The sequence below is a fragment of the Pecten maximus genome, chromosome 10 (genome assembly GCF_902652985.1).
Source record: "Pecten maximus chromosome 10, xPecMax1.1, whole genome shotgun sequence".
In the NCBI taxonomy this organism is placed as follows: Eukaryota; Metazoa; Mollusca; class Bivalvia; order Pectinida; family Pectinidae; genus Pecten; species Pecten maximus.
The window spans coordinates 44,497,929-44,525,632 of NC_047024.1; the positions used below are offsets into that span (position 1 = coordinate 44,497,929).

At 37.0% G+C, this 27,704-nt stretch overlaps 1 protein-coding gene across 1 annotated transcript in view; it reads left to right on the plus strand.

Moving 5' to 3' along the window:
- Window positions 1–27,037, plus strand: part of LOC117336341 — a 79,436-nt gene extending 52,399 nt beyond the window's left edge. Inside the window, exons 9-13 of the mRNA XM_033896836.1 lie at window positions 3,256–3,318; window positions 10,106–10,163; window positions 18,387–18,583; window positions 18,925–18,945; window positions 26,797–27,037. Of these exons, the coding sequence (XP_033752727.1) occupies window positions 3,256–3,318; window positions 10,106–10,163; window positions 18,387–18,583; window positions 18,925–18,945; window positions 26,797–27,032 (575 nt within the window). The 3' untranslated portion in view covers window positions 27,033–27,037. The remainder of the gene's footprint in view (window positions 1–3,255; window positions 3,319–10,105; window positions 10,164–18,386; window positions 18,584–18,924; window positions 18,946–26,796) is intronic.
- Window positions 27,038–27,704: the final 667 nt, after the last annotated feature.

The window sequence follows — 27,704 nt, forward strand, 5'->3', positions numbered from 1 at the left end:
GATGTTACAGCGCCGACAGTCTTAACACTAGTTGTCACATAGATGCTACAGCGCCGACAGCCTATACACTGCCTGTCACAATGATGCTACAGCGCCGACAGCCTATACACTGCCTGTCACATAGATGTTACAGCGCCGACAGTCTTAACACTAGTTGTCACATAGATGCTACAGCGCCGACAGCCTATACACAGCCTGTCACAAAGATGCTACAGCGTAAATGCGTAAAACTGTTATTCAATTCGTTCAAAATTATTTAGCGTATATAGAGCTTAAGGGGCATCTAAACAGCAAATCCAGCCCAAACAATTGATATTTTAAAAGGCTATAAATCCCTACTAGGGTGCAATTTAATAGAAGTAACTTGATACAATTTTGATATGTAACATGTACAACTGTGGGCCTTGCTGTTAACATTTAATTTGTTCAGTTGTTTGCAAATTTCAACAAAACATGAGAAAAATGCATGTTTCAGGGGGACATAATTAACTCATTTGTATCGCATTTATTGCGCAAAACAGCTATGTCGTTTTGTTCACAAGAGTCTAAAGCACAAAATAGGAGCATTGGTTTGACTAGATTTGGCCTCTATGATATGTATTAACACATATTTTATTTTGACATTGAAATGCAAATGGCGGTTGTGAATAATATCACACAATTATGGCATATAAGAAGGTATTTCAAACGTCAAAAATGCACTTATTAGATTCTATAAAGAACTCTAGACATGGTAGGAAGGCTGTTTTTAGGAAAAATTGTTCATCCGTTCAGTTTGAGGTAAAAGCTATATATTTCCAAAAAAGGTCCAAAACTCACCAGTTTGACAATTTGTCTTAAAAAGGTCATTCTTACTATAATCAGATGTCTTAAAAGTATGATATAGGAGCATTTTTAATGGATGAAATGCCTCCCTTTATGCCATATTTATGTAATATCATCCACAGCCGCCATTTGCATTTCAAGGTCAAAACAAAATATGTGTTTATACCTACATAAAGTCAAATCCAGTCAAACAAAGGCTCCTACCCTGTGCTATAGACACTTGTGAGTATGACAGCTGGGCTATTTATCAGTTTTAGTTATTTTTATGACTTAGAATTATTCCATGCTACAACATACCACAAAGTAGCATCATAGAAGAAATTGTTAGCATCTACATCACATTATTTGTGATTTTAAGACACTACATATCCAAACAAACATTTTGGTATATTATATGACTATTTTTGTGCAAATTTTAAGATATTTATTCGTGTTTGAAATTCAACATTATTCTGCTATATAGATGACCCTTAATCACTTACCCTAATCCCAATCAACGCCCAAAACTTGATTGTTTGTGCAAAGGTTTGGTTTTGGCTTTGATGTGTTTCACCTCAATGACTTGCTGAACGACATTACAGATCACCCTGCTACACTCCAAACCTTAAGGGGTATTGCCGAGTGCATTGAATGACACCATATCAGGTGAAAACAGGATATTAAGAAATTTCATGTTTGAAGGTATGGTTTAAACCACTAAATCATACTTTCCAACCTGATATTGTGTAAAAACTTAAGAGCTTAGAAATGGAGTTAAAGAAACAGAGAAAACAATTGTTTTCATGCTTAGATGTAGAGATTTGCAAATTACACCCTAAAGTCTTAATATTAGATGCCCTATTAATACCATCAATGCTAGGAATTTCATAAAAAAGAAGAAGAAGAAAAAAAAAAAAAAAAAAACCCGTTCAGATCTTATGTCAGACAGAGGCCACGGATTGTCAATAACAAAATAGACGCATTTATCAGTACAATGCTATCAAGCTTTGCAAAGCACGGTATTTTGAAACCTTCGTGTCCAACAATGGACTACATTACGCGTCAAAACATCCTATCAACAGTTATCATCACTTAACTTAGTTTCATGTAAGACAAAGATACAAAGCTGAAAAGTGTTCATACAAAATAGCATTGTTGTCTTATTAATAGAAAGGTACAGATAACAACCATTAACTGAAAAAACTGATTAAGCATGGTTTTCGTATTCTGTGTCTTTGTCACATCTGAAATATTTAAGCCAAGAATCAACACATCTTTTTTCTTTCCCTAGATTCTGATTAGAATTTCTTCTTTGTATCATGTATTTTTCCTTGTTGAACACAAATTTAAATTGCATTGCCATATCTGACGTTGGAGCCTGATTAAACTGGAAGTCGTCTCATACTGTTGAATATTCCCAAACCTTTAAAATTGTCTGTGATAAGCTAGGAATCCACAGATCATCTACATATGAATACACCCTGTGTCCATTATAATAAATGTCATCCTGCTACAAATAATGAACAAAGAATCATTGCTTCTGAGAAAAAAATCACTCATAAAAAGTGCAGTTATATTACGCAGAAAGCGAAGATGGGATAAAGGTTCTGGAAAAGTGAGTGTTTTTCACTCACTCTACTTGTTTGTTTAAGGTGCATGCAGTAAATCAGTGACTGCATGTTTTCTCGTTACTCGAGACTTAATACACCATCGCTTCGTTCGACTATGATAAATCCTTTGCTGCTTGAATACCGTGCAATAACCCATTTTCTGTATACGGTCGACGGAATCCCCACCATTTTGTGTTACATGCACAATGTAAAGTTACGTGGTTATGAAAGTTACATGATAAAACCAGATGAAATGGCGTAATGCATTTAATTACAGTGTTGCATACCAGGGGAATCTGGTGTTACTCAAGAGCAAGTCTTCAGCACTCTGCCATCATATTACTGACTCGTTCTACAATGTGTTACGGCTTTACCATAAATATCTTTAGATACATGTGTAAGAACGCCATTGTGACGTCATGGAAAATTATTATCTATATGAAACAAACACACCGTCCAGATTCGCCAGTCTATTGAAACTTATCTGATGTTTCATTTTTATACTCATAAATATGAGCTATGTGACCAACATAGTCTTGTACCTCTGGTGATATCATACAGAATTAAAGAAAAAAAGAAAAGGTATGCGGCTAAACTTAAGGCTCATTCATTAACTCCATATGGTATAGCAACCCTTTAATTTTCACAACGAGTCACTTTACGCATTGTTAAGATTGTTCGATTTATAATGTGTGTCCCTTTTTTCTTGTTGCATAAATCAAAATCTTTCAATATATTGTGAAATTTTGTTACAATAAAATTTATTGTTACTTTATTCTAAATCTGTCGAAGGATAAACTCATGAATGTTTTTATATGCATTATCTGTATTTCCCACCCAGACTCAAGATTAGAAAAGATGACTACTGACCTTGACAGATTAAGATTCCAATCGCTCGCAAAAGGTAGGTGTTATGTACTAGTCCCAGATACTTTTCCACATTAATTGTTGTTTCAATATATTCCATTTAATGATACATGTAGTAAATGTAAAAACGGTATGAGAAAGACATTAAACCAATTCCCTTTTGTACTATCACATCAATTGGCGATGATGTCACTTGGCCTACATAATAGCACCTGATAACAGTTCAATGCTTATCTTGAGGACCCGTAAGTAATTTTGACAGAATTATATTTGGCTAATATTTTACTCTCTTAATACACCGATCCACAACTGAAACGCTAGACCAATCACGCAATGTTATTTTATCACGTGACTTGTCCAACTTGCAAGGCGCTGCCGGGTCGGACAAAAAACGTATGCTTTACGACGCCATATGCATTGACAGCAGTAGTTTTGAGTACGATTATTGAGTTTTTCTACACAATGGTGAAGCATTGTGTTTACGGACTTTGTCGGTCGGATTCACGGTACCCTGAAAAGTTAGACGGTGCTAAGTTTATACCGTTTGTAAAGCCTTCACAAGATTTACAGAAGTGTTTGAGGTGGATTTCGCTTTGTGGCCATCCGAAAGCAGCATGTAAACAAAGTCATTTCAGCCGTCTCAAGCCTGAGAAGATAAGAAAATACACAGACATTTGCTCAAAGGTATATCTCAATTAATGTTTGATGCATTTAGTTGTAGTTTTTATCCATCATTTTGAATTCCTGGCATGTACAGTATACGTAGCTTAGGACCATTTTCAGTGTTTTACTTCCGATTTTGTGCAGTGCCAGTGGTTTACTAAATGACTTAGGCCTACCACAAGGGCATGTCTAGCTTTATATTAAAAAATAGTCAGAAAATACCTATCTATATATTGAATATTTATTGGTATTTCTGACTATTTTTTTTAATATAAAACTAAACATGCCCCTGTGGGCCTACTATGAATACGTGAACACCCTGTCAACATTTAACTCGTATAAATTGTCATTGCGATGTTGTACATTTGTATACAAGAAATATATTAATTTCTATTGTCTAACTTTGTGCTAAAATGAAAATTTATATTACTGAAACAGTCCTCTATTGACTATACACTACAGTCATTGGGACCTTTCAGTGCAAATGTCAAAGGTGAGCATGAATTTACATGTGTTCTCTTTTTATCCTCAATGTAAAGCAATGGAGGTGACTAAGTTTGTTATTTTTATATAGAAAGCTAGACATCTGAATTGGTAATTTTTGTGCTGAAATGTACAATGTTGCATTAGTTATTAGCCATGTCAATTTACAAAAGTAAGACAGCCTTTTTTGAAAAGGATTTATGCATTTCATTTCAAAAAATTCCCTGCAGCTGTTTGAGTAATAAATTTATTATCCAAATGGGTAACAGTTACCCACATGCAGGACTATTACCCATATGAGGGGTTGTGCCCAACCGATCGATAATATAGCTTAATACACAATTGTGTATTAAGATATGTTATCAACCCGATGCTCAGACAGAGTTTATTAAGTGAAACAAGTGCCTGTGTGATAGCCCTATATTTAAGACTTTAAAAGTGTATTAGATTGTCAGAGTGTAAACAATTAACAACCTATACTGTTTAATTATCCAGTGATTGATTATCCTTTTTTATTTCATATTTAGCATTTCTATAATGGAGATGGTCCTTCAGAGGAATACCCAGACCCCTGTGATGCTATCACTGGTGAATTTAAAAAGGCCAGGATCACACTTGCCAACTGGTGAGCTTAATTGACAATATTATTTGATTTTGTGGTTATGAATATAACCGGTATAATGTAGAACCACAGTGGCATTTATATATCAAACTGCCTGTGTTGACTCGAGAGGTTGAGAGTTTTTTCTTGTGTAATTATGACTAGTCTAATCTAATTTTTTTTCTTTTATTTATTTTTCTATAAGTATAGAAAAATCTTAACAGTGCACCCTTGCTTTGAAAATGTGTACATCCCTGAAGTTAAAACGGTGAAAACTGCATTGTTGGCATATTCTGTTGCATATAAGAAAGCAATACTCAGAAAAAAAATATATTCAAGTCCTGGATAATCATTTGATTTTCTATTGCTTCCATAACATTTTAAAATCAATATTGAATTATGGTTCTATCAACAACAAGAATTATTCCCTTTTGCAATGCCTGAATTGAAAACATCTGCAACCTATCCAGTCCATGAGCATTGAATCAATTTGATTAATAGTAATATTATAATTAGATTAATGAAAAGAAAAACTAACCATAAGTCGTGTCTCCAAAATTTATGTTATCAATGTGAAATTATAATTTTTTTTTTCAACAGACACATGAGAAACCGTATATGTACAGACAGTCCCAAGGACAGCTCAGCACAACAAAATAGAAGTACAGCTGATCATGATGTGGAGATAACAGATGAAGCCAACTCTGAGCAAAATGGTATTTTGTCCAGACAGAGGAGACATGTAAGTTACATATTGCCTACAAATTCCAAAGCATACTCTAGAAAGAAGTTGCACATTTTTTTCATCATCTCTATTTGAAACACAGTGTCAGGAAGTATTTTTTCACAAAATAAGTCTTTCTTGGTATAGACAATAAATTCACAGCATTCTGCTCCTGTAATTAATAGCTGTCCCTGAGTCTGATAGAAGTAATCATGATTTCTTTTAAGTGATATCTTCTGGTTGCTCTTGTGTAAGCAAAAGTTTTCAAGATCTGACACAGCTTCTGCAATAGTCATATCTCTGGCAGAATAAGAAAACTTAATTTCCATAATGCCTGTGATATTGTCTACACATAGTTTACCATCTGGTGAAGCCCCATGGAAAGGTATGCAGGGATTAACGACAAGGGGGTGTATCAGCCTGTTAAAAGAAATTGTAAGTTATAAATCAAATAACTATTCAAGTGGCATTTTTCATCTGTCAGTCAGTAATAGCTTATTTTGTCGTTCACTTGTTTTATCTGTTTTCTTCTTTTTTGTTCAGTATATTCATCAATAGAGATGTTGTCATATGCAGCACGAATTCATGAACTTGAGCAAGAGAACAAAACTCTCAAGGAAAAAGTTAATATTCCAAAGAAAGACCAATGCTGCCAGACAGATCCACAAAGTAGTACATTTTCTCCTGATGTAATCAAAGAATCTCGACTTCCAGGATTATTCAAATTCTATACTGGTTTGGAGTATGTGCGATTTTCTCTATTGTTAAGTTTCTTGTTCCCTAATGTAGAGACGAGTAACCTTCAGTATGACAAGAATAGGAAAGACATAAAGAAAATGCCTGTTGCAGAACAGCTGTTGCTTGTGTTGTGCCGTCTGAGGAATGGATTAAATGTGAAGGATTTGGCATTTAGATTTAACATATCATCTCAAAGTGTGAGTTCAATTTTTCTGCTGTTATTGAACATATGTATGTGAAACTTCGGTCTTTATCGTTTTGGCCACACAGAGACAATTTCATTTTGAATATGCCAGATGCTTACAAGACTGATTTTACTACAACCATGGCGATGATTGATTGCACTGAATTGAAAACAGAAAAAACTTCTCCTCTACTAAACCAAAATCAGTGCTATTCTGACTACAAGTCATCCACTACACTCAAAGCATTAGTTGTTTGTGATTCTAGGGGTTCAGTTATGTTTGTTTCCGACTTATACTCTGGTTCTATATCAGACAATGATATTTGTCAAAAATGTGGATTTTATGACTTACTTAAGGACCTTAAAGCTCAAGGATTTTTGAAAGATGGCGATGCCATCATGGCAGATAAGGGATTCAGAATAAAAAAGGTACTTGAGGAGTTGGGACTTGAACTTAATATCCCACCACTGAACTCTGTCACACAGCAAATGTCAGCTGGGGATGTTGCGACAACAAGAAGGATAGCAGCACACCGTATTCACATTGAGAGCCATTAATCAAATTAAGTGTTTTAAAGTTTTGAAAAAAAAATTGCCAGTGAGCCTGTTTCAAATAGCAAATGACATATGGCTAGTGTGTTCAGTCTTGACTAACTTTCAAGATACTCTAGTGAAGAAATCTTAATATAGAATTATGATGTATTGTAATTAAACTGTGATATCTATTTTGACAAACTAGTTATCAACGATTTCCCCAGACAATTTTGAGCACTGGGTGCTTGACCAATAGCCACGGGAGCCAAATTAGGTACTTTACAATTTATCTTGACAATTCGAAACACTATTTTTTATTAACTCAGTTCTAGTTTTATAAAACATATTTATTGATAAGAAATCATGACAATAAAGAAAATAAGACCAACTTTCAAGATAAATTGCTATAATAGTCAAGCAGTAGTCTGAATAGTACTTTGAGGTCATACACAATCTAGAATTCTGAATAGCACGATATGTATTGTTTTGTCCAGTCTTTACCAATTTCTAAACACATTAAATATGAAGTCAAAATAGAATGAAAAATGAAGTTATCACGAAGTTGTTTTGTGTTGTTATTTTAAGTTAACTTGTATATCTACAAATATTGCGACTTCCCTCCTTCACGTGGAGTACTCTTCATATCATTTGTCCATGAGCCCACACAAGAACAGGAGCCCTTCAAGGGAAGGAGTGGACAATTATGGTAAGCTAAGTAATCTGCACTCGAATCATTAATTAACTTGTATTGTAATACTATTTGGAATCAGGTAAATTTGTGTATTTACATGATAATGAAGCATAGATCCTCATTGAAAGGTGTCATGTGGAGTTGACTGATTTTCAATCTTCTCGTCCAATAGATATGAAAGTGGTAGGTCTGGATCTGATCTTAGCTGCTTTATAGCTTCATCTGATGACACAGTTATACTGGAATAAGGGATAACACATTGGGAAAGTGTAGGCAGCTGAGCTGATAATTATAATAGTATATTTGAAAGAGTTATGAATAGGAGAATGAAGTCATTGTTTCAATCTAATTAAGATTTGACTTGTAATTCCTCTCCACTACGACTGTAAGTCCAATTTTAATTAGATTTTACATAAGTATTCTCATTTATCGTAAATTTTCACATTATTTGATAAATGTAAATTGTGATTATCATAGCAATATGGAAGTCATTTTCTTTAAAAAATAGATGTTCATGCAATAGACTCGTACAGATCAGAATGTGGAGTTATATTGAGCCTAAGCTTAATTATCTACCTGTAGTCAGGTGGCTGTATTATGCCAGGTCTCCTTTTTCTGGTAGCTTTTGGTGTAGCAAAAGTCATGGCACTGAGGGCAACAGGCTCACATGGTAGTTCTTTTAAACCTAACTGTTGGTAGTGTAATATTGTAAACACCAACCCAACGATGTGGGCACATGTACCCGACATCCTGCAAATAGAAACGTATAGGGTCACTGTACTGTATTTGTTTTAATGTGTCTATAAAAACTATTAAACGCATTTAAAGTTTTTTTTAAAGGTAAATATTTATTATTATATTGGCTTAGACTTACAGATCGACCTCCTGTAGTATAGATAACTTAGGCCCAAGGCCTTAACTTTGCATGAAATTCGACAGATTCAGTAGGCCTAACAAAGCAACGAAACAGTATTTGCAGAATTTGTAAGAAGTAGCGAAGTATTTTGTATAAACTTATATGGACATACCCTGCAACACATGAACAATGACTATCTGTGGTTTTGCCAACTGATGACAATGTGAGTGTCAGCGTATGAGGCGTTTCAGATTTCCTCATACTCCGGTAACATCTACCTCTAACATCTACAGAATCCGAGTCCGTCCGGGAGAAAATTGATATGGAATAAATGTATCCATTAATGAAAACATTAAAGCCTCTCTCTTTCGAACGTTTTGAAAGAGCATCGGTCTGAAAACAGTCGTTAAACGAGGTTAGTTCTGGCACACATTCTGGGTTTGTTTTCGCCGCCATGTTAACTATTTTTTGTCCGACCCGCGGTCACGTGACTAAATGGGCGGAGCCAACATAGCATTTGTGGATCGGTGTATTAAGAGTAGATATTGATGCGGTGTTTTCTAACTGGACGCGGCCGCAATAGGTAGAACACCCCAAAATCGGTAAAATTGTAATGGTAGTTACTTTTGATATGTATTGTTTAACTTCAGGAAAATATATCATTGTGAGGTTTTTGCTCTTAAAAGTGATTAATGAAGGTAACAGAACCACTGTTACAATATACAGTCTCATATGCTAAAATTTAGTTGTAATAAAAATGCGACACAGAATGTAAATATTTTCTAAACAGTATTACTGAATAAAAACACATTTGTTGTCACGTGATGGTCCATTATATTGATGTTGTTTTAATTGGTTTCTATAAAGCGAATTTATACGAATACAAGAAATATCACATGTTTTGTGGAAATTACTCCTAAGCCTAGAAAACATCTATTCGAAGAGGTGTTATCATGTCACAAAGATATCGGTATAACGTATATTTTGTACTTACTAAAACGAAATGTCAACAATCAAGTTTTTATTGAAACAAATGTTTAAGACTTAAACACTCCACTTTCTCTAATAAAATACCACTATAGAAAATAGATCCTTGGCGGCACAAGTGAAGTATAAATAGTGACAGTACATTTCTGTCAATATTTCACTACGTCAATGATGAGAGTACATGTAGTGAATTGAATAACATCACATTTTTTATGCACTATAATTTAGGAAACATAACATCAAGAATTTAGTATGAGTTACTATATGAATGCGTGTAAAACATTTCTGTCGTAAACAGTACAAAAACCTGCTTAGTTTCGCTCTTAATGGCAACACCTGACACTGTCACATGTTTTATTCCAGTTCCACATACAAATATACACGTTACGGAAGGGAAGAGTGTAGCCTTGAAGTGTCCGCGGTAAGTTACAAAGGATGATCCCTTCGCATCCGTCAGAGGTAATTTATTTATAGCTTTAATAAAGGAAAGGTGGTTATCTTCATGTATCACGTTGTGTAACTAGACATAACATTAACCTTCGACTTGAACTGACCGTAATAACACATAAATAAACGTGGTGCAGAAAACAGAGGGAACATAGCAAACCTGAAGAACGACAGTTGCTAAAATTTTTGCATTAACTGATAGGTTGGTGTGACAGCTTGGACAACTCTCTAATTTGTAAAATAAAATATACATACCACATGTTAATTACCAGGATATTTATATTTGTCATTTCAATGTTAATCGTCCAGTGGGGATTATATAGGGGAGTGTCGAAGGCTTCATTAGCTATATATATTAACGCAAAGCAGAACAAGTTAAGTTTTTGTAATATAACTTTTAGAAACGTGGTCCGTTACCACGCTCGACACTGATACTTTCAGCAGATTATCTAGAAAGTACTCCTATTCTCCCTTTTGAACTACTTCTCCCCATTACGATGCTTATCTTCCAATGTGAGGAAACTACCATTCTCCCTTTTGATGATACTTTTATTTCCCCGTGTGAGGATGCTTCAATTTCTCTTTCTGATGGGACTTCTGTTTCCCATTGTAATGGTATTACTTTCCACAATTTTGATTGTCCCTGTTTTTAGTACCTCTGGCTGTTTCATATGATGAAGCTTCTATTTCCCCTGGTGATGACACTTATGTATTTTTTCTGTTTGCGGTACCTCCTTTTCCCTTTGTGATGGTACTACTACTCCTTTTTGTGAGGATACATTCACTTTTGAGGGTACTTCAGTTTTCCTTTGGGGATAGTACTTTAGTTTCTGTCCCGGTTGATGGTGCTACTAATCTCCTTGTGAGGGTACGTTTATCTCCCCTTGTAAGGGTACGTTTATCTCCCCTTGTGAGGGTACTTGTTTTTTTTCTCTTGTGATGGTTCTTACATACCCCTTTATACTATATACTTGTGAAAGTATTTTTATTTCGCCTTGTGGGGGTACTTCTATTTCCCGTTTTTGATGATATCATTATTTTTTGCCGTTTTCTGTCCCTGTTTATGGTACTTCTATTTCCCCTTGTGATGGACAACCATTCCCTCTTTGCAAGGATGCTTCTTTTTCCCTTTTGATAATAATTCTATTCTCCCTTGAGATGTTACTATTATTTTCCCTTGTGATGGTGCTTCTATTCCCCTTTTTGATGTTACACCCTTATCTTCCTATTCTCCTTATGATAACACACCCAGTCCTCTTTTCTGTTTACTTCTATTTCCGATTGTGAGGATAATATTATTTCTTCTTTTGATGGTGCGTCTTTTCCCCCTTGTGATGGTACTACTTGTTCCCCTTGTGAAGTTACTTCTATTTTCCCTTTTGGTGGTACAACCATTCAATCTTGTGAGGGTACTTATATTTTCCTCGGGTATGATACTCCTAATTGAGTTTTGATGGTACTTGTAATTCCCCTTGTAATAGTACTTTTTCTTTCCTGTTGACGATTTTCCCCTTTTGATAAAGTACTACCCCCTCCCTGTGATGGTACTTCTTTTTCTCCTTGTGGTGGTACTTCTATTTCTGTCGCTGTTGGTAGTACTTCTATTTTCTATTATAATTTTACTACCTCTTGTGATGGACAACTGTTCCACTTGCGAGAGTACTTCTATTTCACCCTGTGATGAATTGCCCCTAGTGATGGTACATCAATATCTCTTTGATATACATTTTTTCCCATGTTGATGATACTTCTGTTACCCCTCTGATGGGACATTTTATTCTCCCCCCCCCCCCCCCCCCCCCCCGTATGACGGTTCATCTATTTCTGTCCCTGTCCCCATTTCCTCCTCGTTACGGTAGTTCTTTTGATATCCTTTTTTTATTGTTTTACTATTCCCCCTAGTGAGGGGGTACTTGTAATAAACTGCTATTCCCCCTAGTGAGGGGGTATTTCCACTTGTAATAAACTGCTATTCCCCCTAGTGAGGGGGTACTTCCCCTTGTAATAAACTGCTATTCCCCCTAGTGAGGGGGTACTTCCCCTTGTAATAAACTGCTATTCCCCCTAGTGAGGGGGTACTTCCCCTTATAATAAACTGCTATTCCCCCTAGTGAGGGGGTACTTCCCCTTGTAATAAACTGCTATTCCCCCTAGTGAGGGGGTACTTCCCCTTGTAATAAACTGCTATTCCCCCTAGTGAGGGGGTACTTCCCCTTATAATAAACTGCTATTCCCCCTAGTGAGGGGGTATTTCCACTTGTAATAAACTGCTATTCCCCCTAGTGAGGCGGTACTTCCCCTTGTAATAAACTGCTATTCCCCCTAGTGAGGGGGTACTTTCCCTTGTAATAAACTGCTATTCCCCCTAGTGAGGGGGTACTTCCCCTTGTAATAAACTGCTATTCCCCCTAGTGAGGGGGTATTTCCCCTTGTAATAAACTGCTATTCCCCCTAGTGAGGGGGTACTTCCCCTTGTAATAAACTGCTATTCCCCCTAGTGAGGGGGTACTTCCCCTTGTAATAAACTGCTATTCCCCCTAGTGAGGGGGTACTTCCCCTTGTAATAAACTGCTATTCCCCCTAGTGAGGGGGTACTTCCCCTTGTAATAAACTGCTATTCCCCCTAGTGAGGGGGTACCTCCCCCTGTAATAAACTGCTATTCCCCCTAGTGAGGGGATACTTCCTCTTATAATAAACTGCTATTCCCCCTAGTGAGGGGATACTTCCCCTTGTAATAAACTGCTATTCCCCCTAGTGAGGGGGTATTTCCCCCTGTAATAAACTGCTATTCTCCCTAGTGAGGGGGTACTTCCCCTTGTAATAAACTGCTATTCTCCCTAGTGAGGGGGTATTTCCCCTTGTAATAAACTGCTATTCCTTTGTGAGTGTACTTCTATCTCCCTTTTGATGATACTCCTATTTCAGTCCCTGTTGAAAGTACTTCAATTTCCCTTCTTAATTATGATTCTATTTCCCCTTGTGATGGACCACTCGTACCCCTTGTGAGGGTAGGACTAATCACCCTTGTGATGGTGCTTCTCTCGCTGTCCCTGTTGATGGTACTTCTATGTCCCTTTGTTATAGACTTATTTCCCCCCTTGTAGTTAATGCTTCTATTTTCCATGGTGATATATACTTCTATTTTCCATGGTGATATATACTTCTATTTTCCCCTGTGATGGTACGTTGTATTACTATGATTGTACTTCTATTTCTGTACCTGTGCATCATACTTCTTTCTCCTCCTGTGAGTGCATTTCTAATTCCCCTCGTGATTGACTTCATTTCTCATTTTTTTTGATAATATTGCATTTCCCCATGTGATGGACTACTATTCCCCTTAAAAGGGTACTTCTATTTCCCTCTTGTGATGGTACTTCCGTTTTGTTTTTGACAGGACGTCTAATTCCTCTTGTGATGGACGTCTATTCCCCTTTAATGAGGGTACTACTGTTGACCTGTGGACCTCAAATACAAGCCTATGTATCCCTCCTCTCAGAGAACCTTTGTACCAAACATGGAGACGATTTGTTAACAAGAATATAAGTTATTCCACTGAAACAAATGTATGAATAAATTCATATTTTCAGTAGCAGATCATGTGACCTCTGACTTACAAAACTCGAATGCACTCCCAAGCATCCCCTCCTCGCGGGGAACAAAGCATTATGTCTCCCCGAAACCTACGTGGGGGAGACATAATTAATGTTTATCATTTATTCTATTTGCATAAATCATTCCATTATTAATATGATTAATTCAAGGAATAAAGTGATATCAGTACGAATTGTTGATATAATTTATTCATTAAATGATATCATAATTTTGAATTCATGATATCGTTAAATCATTTAATGATACCAAAATTTCGAATTAGTGATATCACAAATTATAGATTAATAATAAAATGGTACTGGGGAAACAGTCTAATTATTGACAGCGAATGACAAGGAAGGCCTTTGGCAACAGCTCTTTAGAGTTTCCTGCTACACTGCGTATTTTATATGTTTCCAAGTGCCAATGAAATAACTTTTCAATATAATTCAACGAAACTGTATTTTTTTTTATTTGTGTTGAATAAAACATCAGTAATACCAATTAAAGATTTTTTCCCCATTCGCCATATAGACATTTCACCTCAGTAGAAGCCATATTAAAAAACAAAATGAAATATACTTTGCAGTCATTGTTTTGTTTGTGTACTTTAACTGTACACATGTAGATACATCAACTACAAATAACAACTCATATCTCCCTTCATGGACTCACATTTCGCGATGTCTAGAAAGTTGTTTTTACAAGCTACTTGTCATTTACAAAAGGGTAAAAATAAAGAAATGTACCATAAACGAAAACTGTGTTGTAACAGTCTCTTTTAGAGGTTACAACGCAACAATTTCTCGTAATTTTACAACGCCAGTCGCGTTGTCATCCTTTCCCCCAGAAGTCACAACGCATGCAATATTGTTCTTAAACGGAACTCCGAACTGGTTCCTAGTTTCGTTTTTCTTAACTGGAACTGAAAACTAGGACCAGGTCCCGTAAAATTTATACGTGACTGATAAATGCTTTTGCATCCATTGATACATATAGTTTTTCTTCTTCAGATTCGGGTCTCATATTGAGATAAAGTACATAGAATATTTTCTTACACGGAACTCGAAACTGGTTCCTAGTTCCGGTTTTTCTGAAATATATAGTTTTTCTTCTCCAGATTTGGGTTTCAAATTGAGATAAAGAACATATAATATTTCCTTAAACGGAACTCGGAACTGGTTCCTAGTTCCGTTTTTCTTAACTGGAACTGAAAACTAGGACCAAGTCCCGTAAAATGTATACGTGACTGATAACTGCCTTTGCACCCATTGACACATATAGTTTTTCTTCTTCAGATTCGTGTCTCATATTGAGATTTCTTAAACGGAACTCGGAACTGGGACTAAGTCTCGTAAAGCTTATACATTGTACCGTTTTTCTTAAACGGAATTCGGAACTGGGACTTAGTCCCGTAAAGCTTATAAATAGTAGTTCCGTTTCTTAAACGGAACTCGGAATTGGTTCCTAGTTCCGTTTTTCTTAAACGGAACTCGGAACTCGGAACCAACTTTAGGCTCCCGAAAAAGGGATGATGACTTAAGAGCCAGGTTAGCAAAATCCTTACAACTGACTTCTCTTTGTATTGCGATAGAGAAGTCACCTTTGTCACTTGCCGAGAAACGTTTATGGCACTAATAGAACTTAGCCCTAGAAAAGTTATGATTTTTTTCTGATAATTTCCTGATATCTATTAAGTTCATCTCGTCTATTGGGGTATCTCGCGCACAGAGTCCGCCTGAATTCACTGATGCTGAGACTTTTGTTGAGCCTCGGGTCCACAGAGACTTTGATATTCAACATTCAACAATCTGTCTGTCGAATGTTCCGTTTTAATGTTGTCGCGTCCCGCTTATTTGCCATAGTCGCTTCAAGCTTGTTCGTATTTTCAACCGAGTGGTTAATGTTATTTGCATTTCTCTCTATATCTCTTTAAAGAAGGAGGGTGATGGTGGTTTGTAATTGCTCCACGTTGTTTGCAATGGAGGCCGCCATGATTTAAGGTGCGTGCGCAGCGAATCCAGTTATTTTCTTACCAAAATATTTTCTTACCGGGTATTTTCGTACTAAATCGATTTCGTTCCAGTAAATCAGATCAAATCAGATAATTATGAATTAAAAATAATATAGATATTTCATAATACTACATAGCCTATTAACATTTATTTAAATTGATGTCTTTAATTATGAAAAAAAAAAGAAAAAAAAGAAACGTTTCGCGCTGTATTCGGTCATACTGAAGCTAAATGTTAAAAAGTCGCTAATTTGCATCAACATTCAACAAATAATATCAGATAATAATATAACCTAATGAGAAACATTTATTTAAATTGATAATTGAATAGCTGAGTGTTTACATTGCACGCTTTTTGTTTTCGTTTCAGAGAATTATGTTACTAAGATCATAAGACCGTTGTTAATTGTTTTCGTTAGTTTTGAGGAAGAGTAGAAATTGAGGTCTTGTAATAGAAGGAATGTTTAGATAAGACATGGAGGACGAGTTGAATTTTAGGTATTCTTACTTGTGTAATGTTATAAAATGACATTTTGCCTGATCGTCCGACATTTCATCGTTAAACTTTAGCATCTGCATTATGGCATATTAGGAAGATTTAGATATACACCGGAACTTCGTTAACTAGAACTACTCGACGGGACCACGGGAACACTTCGAGTTATCCGAGTGTTCGAAGTAAGCGAGTTGTCATTTTTGGTGCAAAGTTTGGTCAATATTTCTCAACATTATATGATCATTATAACTCCGCTTTGTCACTCATCAGTTCAGCGTAAAGACTGATCAATACTAGGTACATATACGTGGTTAATATAAGTAAATAAAACTTGTTTCGCAAATGTTGTAAAATAAATGAAGTTAAAATTTACATACGAGATATATATTACATGTACATGTATATGTAATATTTCCTTCTGTCTCTCGTAATTTGGTGTAGTTTTGCCGATGGTCACGATAGAGTTTCTTTCACTTAGTCACTTCAATAACGGTATAATGTTCATGTCATTTTTGCAAAAGGAATAAAGATAAAACGGAAATCAACCGAATAACAATTTATAAACGTTATAATAACATTATCTTTTTAGTACGAATCAACCGGGTGTAAATTACCGGTTACGAAAATGAATTGGTACGAGAAATCCCGATACTGTGCGTAACCCCAGCAACAGATATTTCCACCTTACTTATGTTATTTGTTATATCGGCTCGCAAGCGTCGGAATCGCAGTTTCGGTCACTTCGCCTGCGTTCGGGGAGTTGTCTATTAGGTGGAAACCTTCTGAAGCAGACAGAGAATGAGAATCTTTTCTGTCTGCCTACGTTGACTGAAATAGTGTTCGTGATTATGTCTGTTTTTTCCTTGCGCTCGTTTTAGTCCTTAGTTAGTTTCTTTTCAAATTTCCAGCGCACATCCTTTAAAGCAAATCTTAGACATCGACGAAGGAGTCCGAATGTCCATGCGTTATAGTTTATCCCTAAACATTTAGTTTCAAATGTCCAGCTATTTATGTAATCCATATCTTAGGAATGTCAAACACTTGAAGACGATCATCGATCTCGAATGCAATCGTTCATGAACTAGCGACGATATTAAATCATAGTTAGTCCTACCTTTTAATATTACCAAAACAGATTCCTTTAAAAAAACGTGTCTACCAACGCATCACACATAAGACATTCAATCAAAAATAATAAATTACCAGAAAATCATATGAAGTGTTGAAAAGATGTCAGCAAAAGCAAATAAACTTATGGAGCAAAGCAAAACTCAGAATGCCTGAAACTGCAGAAACTGACAAATCATGTGACTAAACCGACCAAATCCTGAAATGACCAGGCACGTGACTGAAAATGACCATACAGAGTAACGAAAACTGCCTACACTACGGTGATATACTGGTAAGCTAGACTTTGTGAATATATGGCAAAGAAACACAATTAACAAAAATGAAACAGGGACTATTTTTCCGGCGTATTGATATTCAACCGATGTAATGTGTGGGAAATTAGCTCGTGTAACGATGTCTTCATCCTGTATCCATAGTGTTTTCATGGTAAAATGTTTGGTTTGATCGGTACTTTCATATAAAGATATGTAACATGTTAAATATTTTCCAACATATTCACAGAAATCAATTTCAACAGGTTAACCTCTCGCACACATTCTATATCATTACAATGTTCTATTCTGTTACACTTATTGATTTCCCAGGTGATATCATTAACATATTTTCTCAAAAGACAATATAATAAGTTTTATTCTGTATAGTCTGTTTCTGGTCAACACTCAGTTTGTTAATGACAAAACATCGAGACAAGTTCAAACGCTACTCGATGTATTCAAAATTTGCAAAATTACGTTTATACCCCCAATCTGATGACTTGCAGCTTATATGTAGCGCTCTGTTACACTAGAATTGATCAAAATTGACATTTACAGCCCCGTCAGCAATTATATGAGCATAGTCTCTCTTAAACATGGATTTTATGGCTAAACATTGATGTTTGCTTAACTAATTAGACAGTTGTCTTGGTGGCTATAACGCTATGTCAACCCCCGTACATTAACACTTTGATATTTCCTTGTAGTGCGTCAACTGATACCATGGTGTACTGGGTTAACGGATCCAATTATTTGACGTCACTGCAACTACGTAACATAACAGCCCAGCGTGCGGAGATTGACGTTTACGGCGTGCTCAGGTTTCACAGCACCATCGTGGCAGATACGGGAGTCTACTCTTGTTGGCACACTAAGAAAAGACAGATAGTCTATGCATTGACAGGTACAAGAAGTACTACTAAAGTCTCACGCAATTAGCTTTGAACATTTGATTGATGATTTATTTTTTACACGAAAATGTATGTTAATATCTTTCAAGCTTTTTTGTGTTTTGTAAGATGAGATGATTCTCGACCTGCTCTAGAGACAGAAACATCAGTGTTGTCTTGGCGTGTTTTAAGGCTTGTATGAAACCACAATCACTACTGAAACAAATAATGGCTGTATTGTGACGAAAAACATTTTTTGTTCAGTTAATTTCTCACTTTATCAACTAATCAATTTGTTTAAAATATTATTTACAGAAAGTATTTGAAATATTTCTCTCCAATTTTTATCTTATAGTTATTCCTGCTAATATAAAGGGTAAGTACGAACTAATTTACTAAAGATTTCTATGTCATCAATGAACATTAATCGATAAGATATGAATGTGTACTGCCAGTGCTAACCTAGTGCTTATAGTAAAAATGTAGTACAGGCTAATAAAAGTTTCCTATTTATACATTGGACTAGTTACAACCCTAAGTATCCGTGAAAATATCACAGGGAAATAGGGATAACAGGAACAGATTAATTCCGAGGTTCAAAACGCTGAGATTATTCTTCGTAAGGTGTAGCGGCAATACTGGGACAGTTTTCCTCCTGTCTTCCTAGCTTCGTACATAGCTTTGGGGGTAATTAGGAAAGTATAGACTCTGACGTTAATTTCAAGTAGCAAAAGGAATTTAAGTTACAATCGAGCGACAGTTTATGCGCAATAAGTCTCGAGAAAACACTTTATAGTCACCTTAATACATGACGATATAGACCTGATGTACCTGTCGTGATAACTAGATTTATATTATCAGGAATAACCCCTCAGTTGTGCTCTTAACGGCACCCGAATTCTAAATAACAATTATAGCTAAAAAAAAAAAAAAATCATCTCACAGGGAAAATGTACCACATACTACATAAAGGTGTCTCTAAGATAAAGGCGTCTCTAAGATAAAGGCATCTCTAAGATAAAGGTGTCTCTAAGATGAAGGCGTCTCTAAGATAAAGGCGTCTCTAAGATAAAGGCGTCTCTAAGATAAATGCGTCTCTAATATAAAGGCGTCTCTAAGATAAAGGTGTCTCTAAGATAAAGGCGTCTCTAAGATAAAGGTGTCTCTAAGATAAAGGCGTCTCTAAGATAAATGCGTCTCTAAGATAAAGGCGTCTCTAAGATAAATGCGTCTCTAATATAAAGGCGTCTCTAAGATAAACGCGTCTCTAATATAAAGGCATCTCTAAGATAAAGGTGTCTCTAAGATGAAGGCGTCTCTAAGATAAATGCGTCTCTAAGATAAAGGTGTCTCTAAGATAAAGGCGTCTCTAAGATAAAGGCGTCTATACGATAAATGCGTCTCTAATATAAAGGCGTCTCTAAGATAAAGGTGTCTCTAAGATAAAGGCGTCTCTAAGATAAAGGTGTCTCTAAGATAAAGGCGTCTCTAAGATAAATGCGTCTCTAAGATAAAGGCGTCTCTAAGATAAAGGCGTCTCTGAGATAAATGCGTCTCTAATATAAAGGCGTCTCTAAGATAAAGGCGTCTCTAAGATAAAGGCGTCTCTAAGATAAAGGTGTCTCTAAGATAAAGGCGTCTCTAAGATAAAGGCGTCATAAAAGTGTCTTTAACTACAGTGTCAATGCCGAAATAATCACTGTGTACACACATACGTTATATCTCTGGCCACACTGTCCATACCAGAATAACCACTCTTTAACTACGGAATATCGTACTATTTAACCACAGTATATATATAATTGTCTTTAACCACTGTGTAGATACAGGTGTCTCAAACCACAGTGGCCAATGTCAGATATTCTAACCACTGTAAACATGGCGGTGTTTGATCAAGTTGTCTTTACCAGTTTCTTTACAACCACTGTTTCTATGCAGATTTTTCTAACAACACTACTAATTTAGAGGTATATATGTCCATCGTGTCTATGCTGGCGTGTCTAACTACAATGTCCATACCGAAGTCTCTATCGCCTGTGTACATATACAGGTGTGTCAAACCACAATGTCCATACCGAAGTCTATATCGGCAGTGTACATACAGGTGTGTCTAACTACAATGTCCATACCGAAGTCTATATCGGCTGTGTACATATACAGGTGTGTCTAACCACAATGTCCATACCGAAGTCTCTATCGTCTGTGTACATATACAGGTGTGTCTAACCACAATGTCCATACCAAAGTCTCTATCGTCTGTGTACATATACAGGTGTGTCTAACCACAATGTCCATACCAAAGTCTCTATCGTCTGTGTACATATACAGGTGTGTCTAACCACAATGTCCATACCGAAGTCTATATCGGCTGTGTACATATACAGGTGTGTCTAACCACAATGTCCATACCGAAGTCTCTATCGTCTGTGTACATATACAGGTGTGTCTAACCACAATGTCCATACCGAAGTCTATATCGGCTGTGTACATATACAGGTGTGTCTAACCACAATGTCCATACCGAAGTCTATATCGGCTGTGTACATGTACAGGTGTGTCTAACCACAATGTCCATACCGAAGTCTATATCGGCTGTGTACATATACAGGTGTGTCTAACCACAATGTCCATACCGAAGTCTATATCGGCTGTGTACATATACAGGTGTGTCTAACCACAATGTCCATACCGAAGTCTCTATCGTCTATGTACATGTACATATACAGGTGTGTCTAACCACAATTTCCATACCGAAGTCTCTATCGTCTGTGTACATATACAGGTGTGTCTAACCACAATGTCCATTCCGAAGTCTATATCGGCAGTGTACATACAGGTGTGTCTAACCACAATGTCCTTACCGAAGTCTATATTGGCTGTGTACATATACAGGTGTCTAACCACAATGTCCATACCGAAGTCTATATCGGCAGTGTACATACAGGTGTGTCTAACCACAATGTCCATACCGAAGTCTATATCGGCAGTGTACATATACAGGTGTGTAATCACAATGTCCATACCGAAGGCTATATCGGCTGTGTACATATACAGGTGTGTCTAACCACAATGTCCATACCGAAGTCTATATTGGCTGTGTACATATACAGGTGTCTAACCACAATGTCCATACCGAAGTCTATATCGGCAGTGTACATACAGGTGTGTCTAACCACAATGTCCATACCGAAGTCTATATCGGCAGTGTACATATACAGGTGTGTAATCACAATGTCCATACCGAAGGCTATATCGGCTGTGTACATATACAGGTGTGTCTAACCACAATGTCCATACCGAAGTCTCTATCACCTGTGTACATATACATGTACAGGTGTGTCTAACCACAATGTCCATACCGAAGTCTATATCGTCTGTGTACATATACAGGTGTGTCTAACCACAATGTCCATACCGAAGTCTATATCGGCTGTGTACATATACAGGTGTGTCTAACCACAATGTCCATACCGAAGTCTATATCGGCTGTGTACATATACAGGTGTGTCTAACTACAATGTCCATACCGAAGTCTATATCGGCTGTGTACGTCCATACCGAAGTCTCTATCAGCTGTGTACATATACAGGTGTGTAATCACAATGTCCATACCGAAGTCTATATCGGCTGTGTACGTCCATACCGAAGTCTCTATCGTCTGTGTACATATACAGGTGTGTCTAACCACAATGTCCACACAGAAGTCTTCATCGGCTGTGTACGTCCATACCGAAGTCTCTATCAGCTGTGTACATACAGTTGTGCGATCACGGTGTCCAATTCATGAGCTCAATGTGGCTTTGCACTGTGCACATACCAGTGTTCCTAACCACTGTGTACATACAGGTGTCTCTAACCACTGTGTACATACCAGTGTCTCTTGCCAATGTGTACATACAGATGTCTCTAACCACTGTGTACATACAGGTGTCTCTAACCACTGTGTACATACAGGTGTCTCTAACCACTGTGTACATACCAGTGTCTCTTACCAATGTGTACATACAGGTGTCTCTAACCACTGTGTACATACCAGTGTTTCTAACCACTGTGTACATACAGATGTCTCTAACCACTGTGTACATACAGGTGTCTCTAACCACTGTGTACATACATGTGTCTCTAACCACTGTGCACATACAGATGTCTCTAACCACTGTGTAAATACAGGTGTCTCTTACCACTGTGTACATACAGGTGTCTCTAACCACTGTGTACATACAGGTGTCTCTAACCACTGTGCACATACATATGTCTCTAACCACTGTGTACATACAGGTGTCTCTTACCACTATGTACATACAGGTGTATCTAACCACTGTGTACATACAGGTGTCTCTAACCACTGTGTACATACAGGTGTCTCTTACCACTGTGCACATACAGATGTCTCTAACCACTGTGTACATACAGATGTATCTAACCACTGTGTACATACAGGTGTCTCTAACCACTGTGTACATACAGGTGTCTCTAACCACTGTGTACATACAGGTGTCTCTTACCACTTTGTACATACAGGTGTCTCTAACCACTGTGTACATACAGGTGTCTCTAACCACTGTGTACATACAGGTGTCTCTTACCACTTTGTACATACATTTGTCTCTAACCACTTTGTACATAATTTGTCTTTAACCACTATGTACATACAGGTGTCTCTAACCACTGTGTACATACAGGTGTCTCTAACCACTGTGTACATACATATGTCTCTAACCACTGTGTACATACAGGTGTCTCTTACCACTTTGTACATACAGGTGTCTCGAACCACTATGTACATACCAGTGTCTCTAACCACTGTGTACATACCAGTGTCTCTAACCACTGTGTACATACCAGTGTCTCTAACCACTGTGTACATACATATGTCTCTAACCACTGTGTACATACAGGTGTCTCTTACCACTTTGTACATACATTTGTCTCTAACCACTTTGTACATAATTTGTCTTTAACCACTGTGTACATACATGTGTCTCTAACCACTGTGTACATACAGGTGTCTCTAACCACTGTGCACATACAGGTGTCTCTAACCACTGTGTACATACCAGTGTATCTTACCACTGTGTACATACATATGTCTCTAACCACTGTGTACATACAGATGTCTCTAACCACTTTGTACATACATGTGTTTCTTACCACTGTGTACATACAGGTGTCTCTAACCACTGTGTACATACCAGTGTCTCTAACCACTGTGTACATACAGATGTCTCTAACCACTGTGTACATACCAGTGTCTCTAACCACTGTGTACATACATTTGTCTCTAACCACTGTGCACATACAGATGTCTCTAACCACTGTGTACATACAGCTGTCTCTTACCACTGTGTACATACCAGTGTCTCTAACCACTGTGTACATACAGATGTCTCTTACCACTTTGTACATACCAGTGTTTCTAACCACTGTGTACATACAGGTGTCTCTTACCATTGTGTACATACAGATGTCTCTAACCACTTTGTACATACATGTGTCTCTAACCACTTTGTACATACCAGTGTCTCTAACCACTGTGTACATACAGATGTCTCTAACCACTGTGTACATACCAGTGTCTCTACCACTGTGTACATACCAGTGTATCTAACCACTGTGTACATACAGGTGTCTCTAACCACTTTGTACATACCAGTGTCTCTAACCACTGTGTACATACCAGTGTCTCTAACCACTGTATACATACAGGTGTCTCTAACCACTTTGTACATACCAGTGTCTCTAACCACTGTGTACATACAGATGTCTCTAACCACTGTGTACATACCAGTGTCTCTACCACTGTGTACATACCAGTGTATCTAACCACTGTGTACATACAGGTGTCTCTAACCACTGTGTACATACCAGTGTCTCTAACCACTGTGTACATACAGGTGTCTCTAACCACTGTGTACATACAGGTGTCTCTTACCACTATGTACATACCAGTGTCTCTAACCACTGTGCACATACAGATGTCTCTAACCACTGTGTACATACATGTGTCTCTAACCACTGTGTACATACCAGTGTCTCTAACCACTGTGTACATACGGCTGTCTCTTACCACTGTGTACATACAGCTGTCTCTTACCACTGTGTACATACATATGTCTCTAACCACTGTGTACATACATATGTCTCTAACCACTGTATACATACAGGTGTCTCTAACCACTTTGTACATACCAGTGTCTCTAACCACTGTGTACATACAGGTGTCTCTTACCACTTTGTACATACCAGTGTCTCTAACCACTGTGTACATACAGGTGTCTCTAACCACTGTGTACATACAGGTGTCTCTTACCACTGTGTACATACATGTGTCTCTAACCACTGTGTACATACCAGTGTCTCTAACCACTGTGTACATACAGATGTCTCTAACCACTATGTACATACAGGTGTCTCTAACCACTGTGTAGATACATGTGTCTCTAATAATTATTGCATACATACAGGTGTCCCTAACTACTGGGTACATGCGGGTGCCTCTGGCCAAAGTGCACGTGCATATACATATGTACCTGGACATGCGTACACATAGTTACCCCTAAGTAAAGTAAACATACTCGTGTATCTAAGTTTTGTGTCACGAGTCTCTTAGTACTGTGCCAATACATGTAACACCATATTTAGACACAGTGCACATACACGTTTTGTTGGCTTAATGCGATGTAAATACGGTTGTCTCTAGACACGAAGTACACACAGTGGTCTGTAGGAACGATGAACATAAGTACACACATTATTGGCATTGAGCCACTTATATGCTGATTAATGAGAAGTGACTAAAACAGCCATGTCTCTCACACAAATCCGGAACAATGAGTAATCCACTTCAGACATGTTGGCGTAGCGAGAAGTATAAGTTTGGTGTGCTAATTTGAAAACGAGACATTTATATCAGTAGTGTCGATGTGACAAGTTAACTCAAGTATATCAGGCATACACAGGTTCGTTTAATGCGCTTACTGTTTCCGAAAATTTTCGGAAAATAATAATAATTTAAAAAAAGAAAGAAAAAAAACCAGTTGTCGAATGGTAGCATTAAGACGTATACTGTTTACATTTGCGGTCAATTCGCCTAATTCGGTTTAGCTTTACTAGAATAGGGATCGCCCATCCAAACGAATTCGCATTGAAATTGACATTAGTCGGTTGGTATACCACAACAGTACAAAACGGTCATACAATTATCTTGGACCATACTTTCCAAATCTGGCACAAAAAGTCACCGCGTGAAGAAAAAGGTGCTCTGTGACGCTTGTATTATCGTTTAACGTTCGCCAACCAAGAACTTATAGCAGGGGTGATACATGTATGTAATATTTAATGCATACATGTTAATGTATTTAAATAAATGCGCATTTTGTAATATCATATACATTGAACATCATTGTTTTATAATTCATAAAGGCATTGTCACCACGCAATTTGTAATTACGACGTGAAAGTCTACTTTACCAGGTCATTAGATGGAAAGATAACCTTCACTTGGTACATTATTACTCATAATGACATTTGAAAAGTTATTACAAACTGCGTGGTGACAATGCATTTACTTATTCAGGGTGAGTAGTTATAAATGATGGTATGTCAACGTCTGTATTCGGCGGTAAAACGTCACCATGAAATATCAAGTTACAAATTAAGTGGCATCTTTATAAATGTGCTCACTGGTACTCGCCTCGTCTGTCAATATACCCAATATTACAGGATGTATTGACAGACGAGGCGAGTATCTGTGGTTTACTTAGACAATTGTATACGGTGTTAGTAGGTCAGTAGCGGTTTTGACAGACGAGGCGAGTATCTGTGGTTTACTTAGATAATTGTATACGGTGTTAGTAGGTCAGTAGCGGTTTTGACAGACGAGGCGAGTATCTGTGGTTTACTTAGATAATTGTATACGGTGTTAGTAGGTCAGTAGCGGTTTTGAAAATAGTTTACTAATCTGTATGTTCATTGATCAAACCAGCGTTAAACGGATTATTTTAATGATTCCAGGAGAGAAATGCATACTTTAATCTAATGACATACATTCATGTATACAAATACATAATCATTTGACACGCCCTGTCCCCGAGTATAATGACACGTTGACTCTTGTTAGTACTGCATGGTCTCGAGCAATGTTTGCTAAATGTATATAAATGGTGCAAGGTTTACATGCGGTACGTGATCTATGACGAATTTATGAAGTAATATTTCACTGTTACAGGTGACTGGTTGTACCATATGCAGTTCGTCAGTCTCAGTTTCATTTTTGATACATTCGTCTTCATCGCCCTTCTCACCGTGAAACACAAACACAGACATGTCCATCAACCAGATCGGTCACAAACCACCGACAACGACGAGGATGAGGAGTCGCGTAATGAAAACTATAACAAGTTTTATGATGACAGCATGGAAGCCGATTGTGACGATTACAAGGAAGAAAAATATCTTTATTGAAATTAAAAAAATAAATAAAAACTGAATAAGTAGTTCTGGCTGATTTTAGTCTTCTCTGTGATTTCTGTTAAAATTTTAGTTTTTTGTGGTTGGTGAGGAATCGACCAAAGTAAAACAAAAGATTCAGTCGAAATATGGGATTCAAACGAATTAGAAACTGCAAAAGAAATACCCCAAAATGGTCAATATTAATACGGTAATGTCGTTTACATTTTATCTGCTCTGCAATATAAAAAATATACTATTCTTTTATAGACTAAGACAATAGACATTACGACCCGAAGACTGTTGAGACTATTTTGGTGAATTCCATCTGATTGTCAATACATCCGTTAAGTCAATATTTATCCATTTGTTTATCTATGTTGTTATTAGTACATAAATAGTAAATATTCGAATTTAGGATATTTTTGGAACATATCTATAGAAAAAGACAGCAATCAGTTTCCGCTATCAATTAGAAAATTAATCAATGTTTATGTAGTTTGGAGGGTTCCTTTCTCTAGACCGCAACATTTATCTAGTTAGATCATCCATGAGAAAATGTTTCACCCGACAGGCGGAACTGGCGACTCTAAATCATCATATAGCGTTGTTATCAAATGTCGGCCTTAAATTAGGCTGTGGTGTTGTTACACACTATCAATATGCTAACCTGCCTTGATTCTGAGT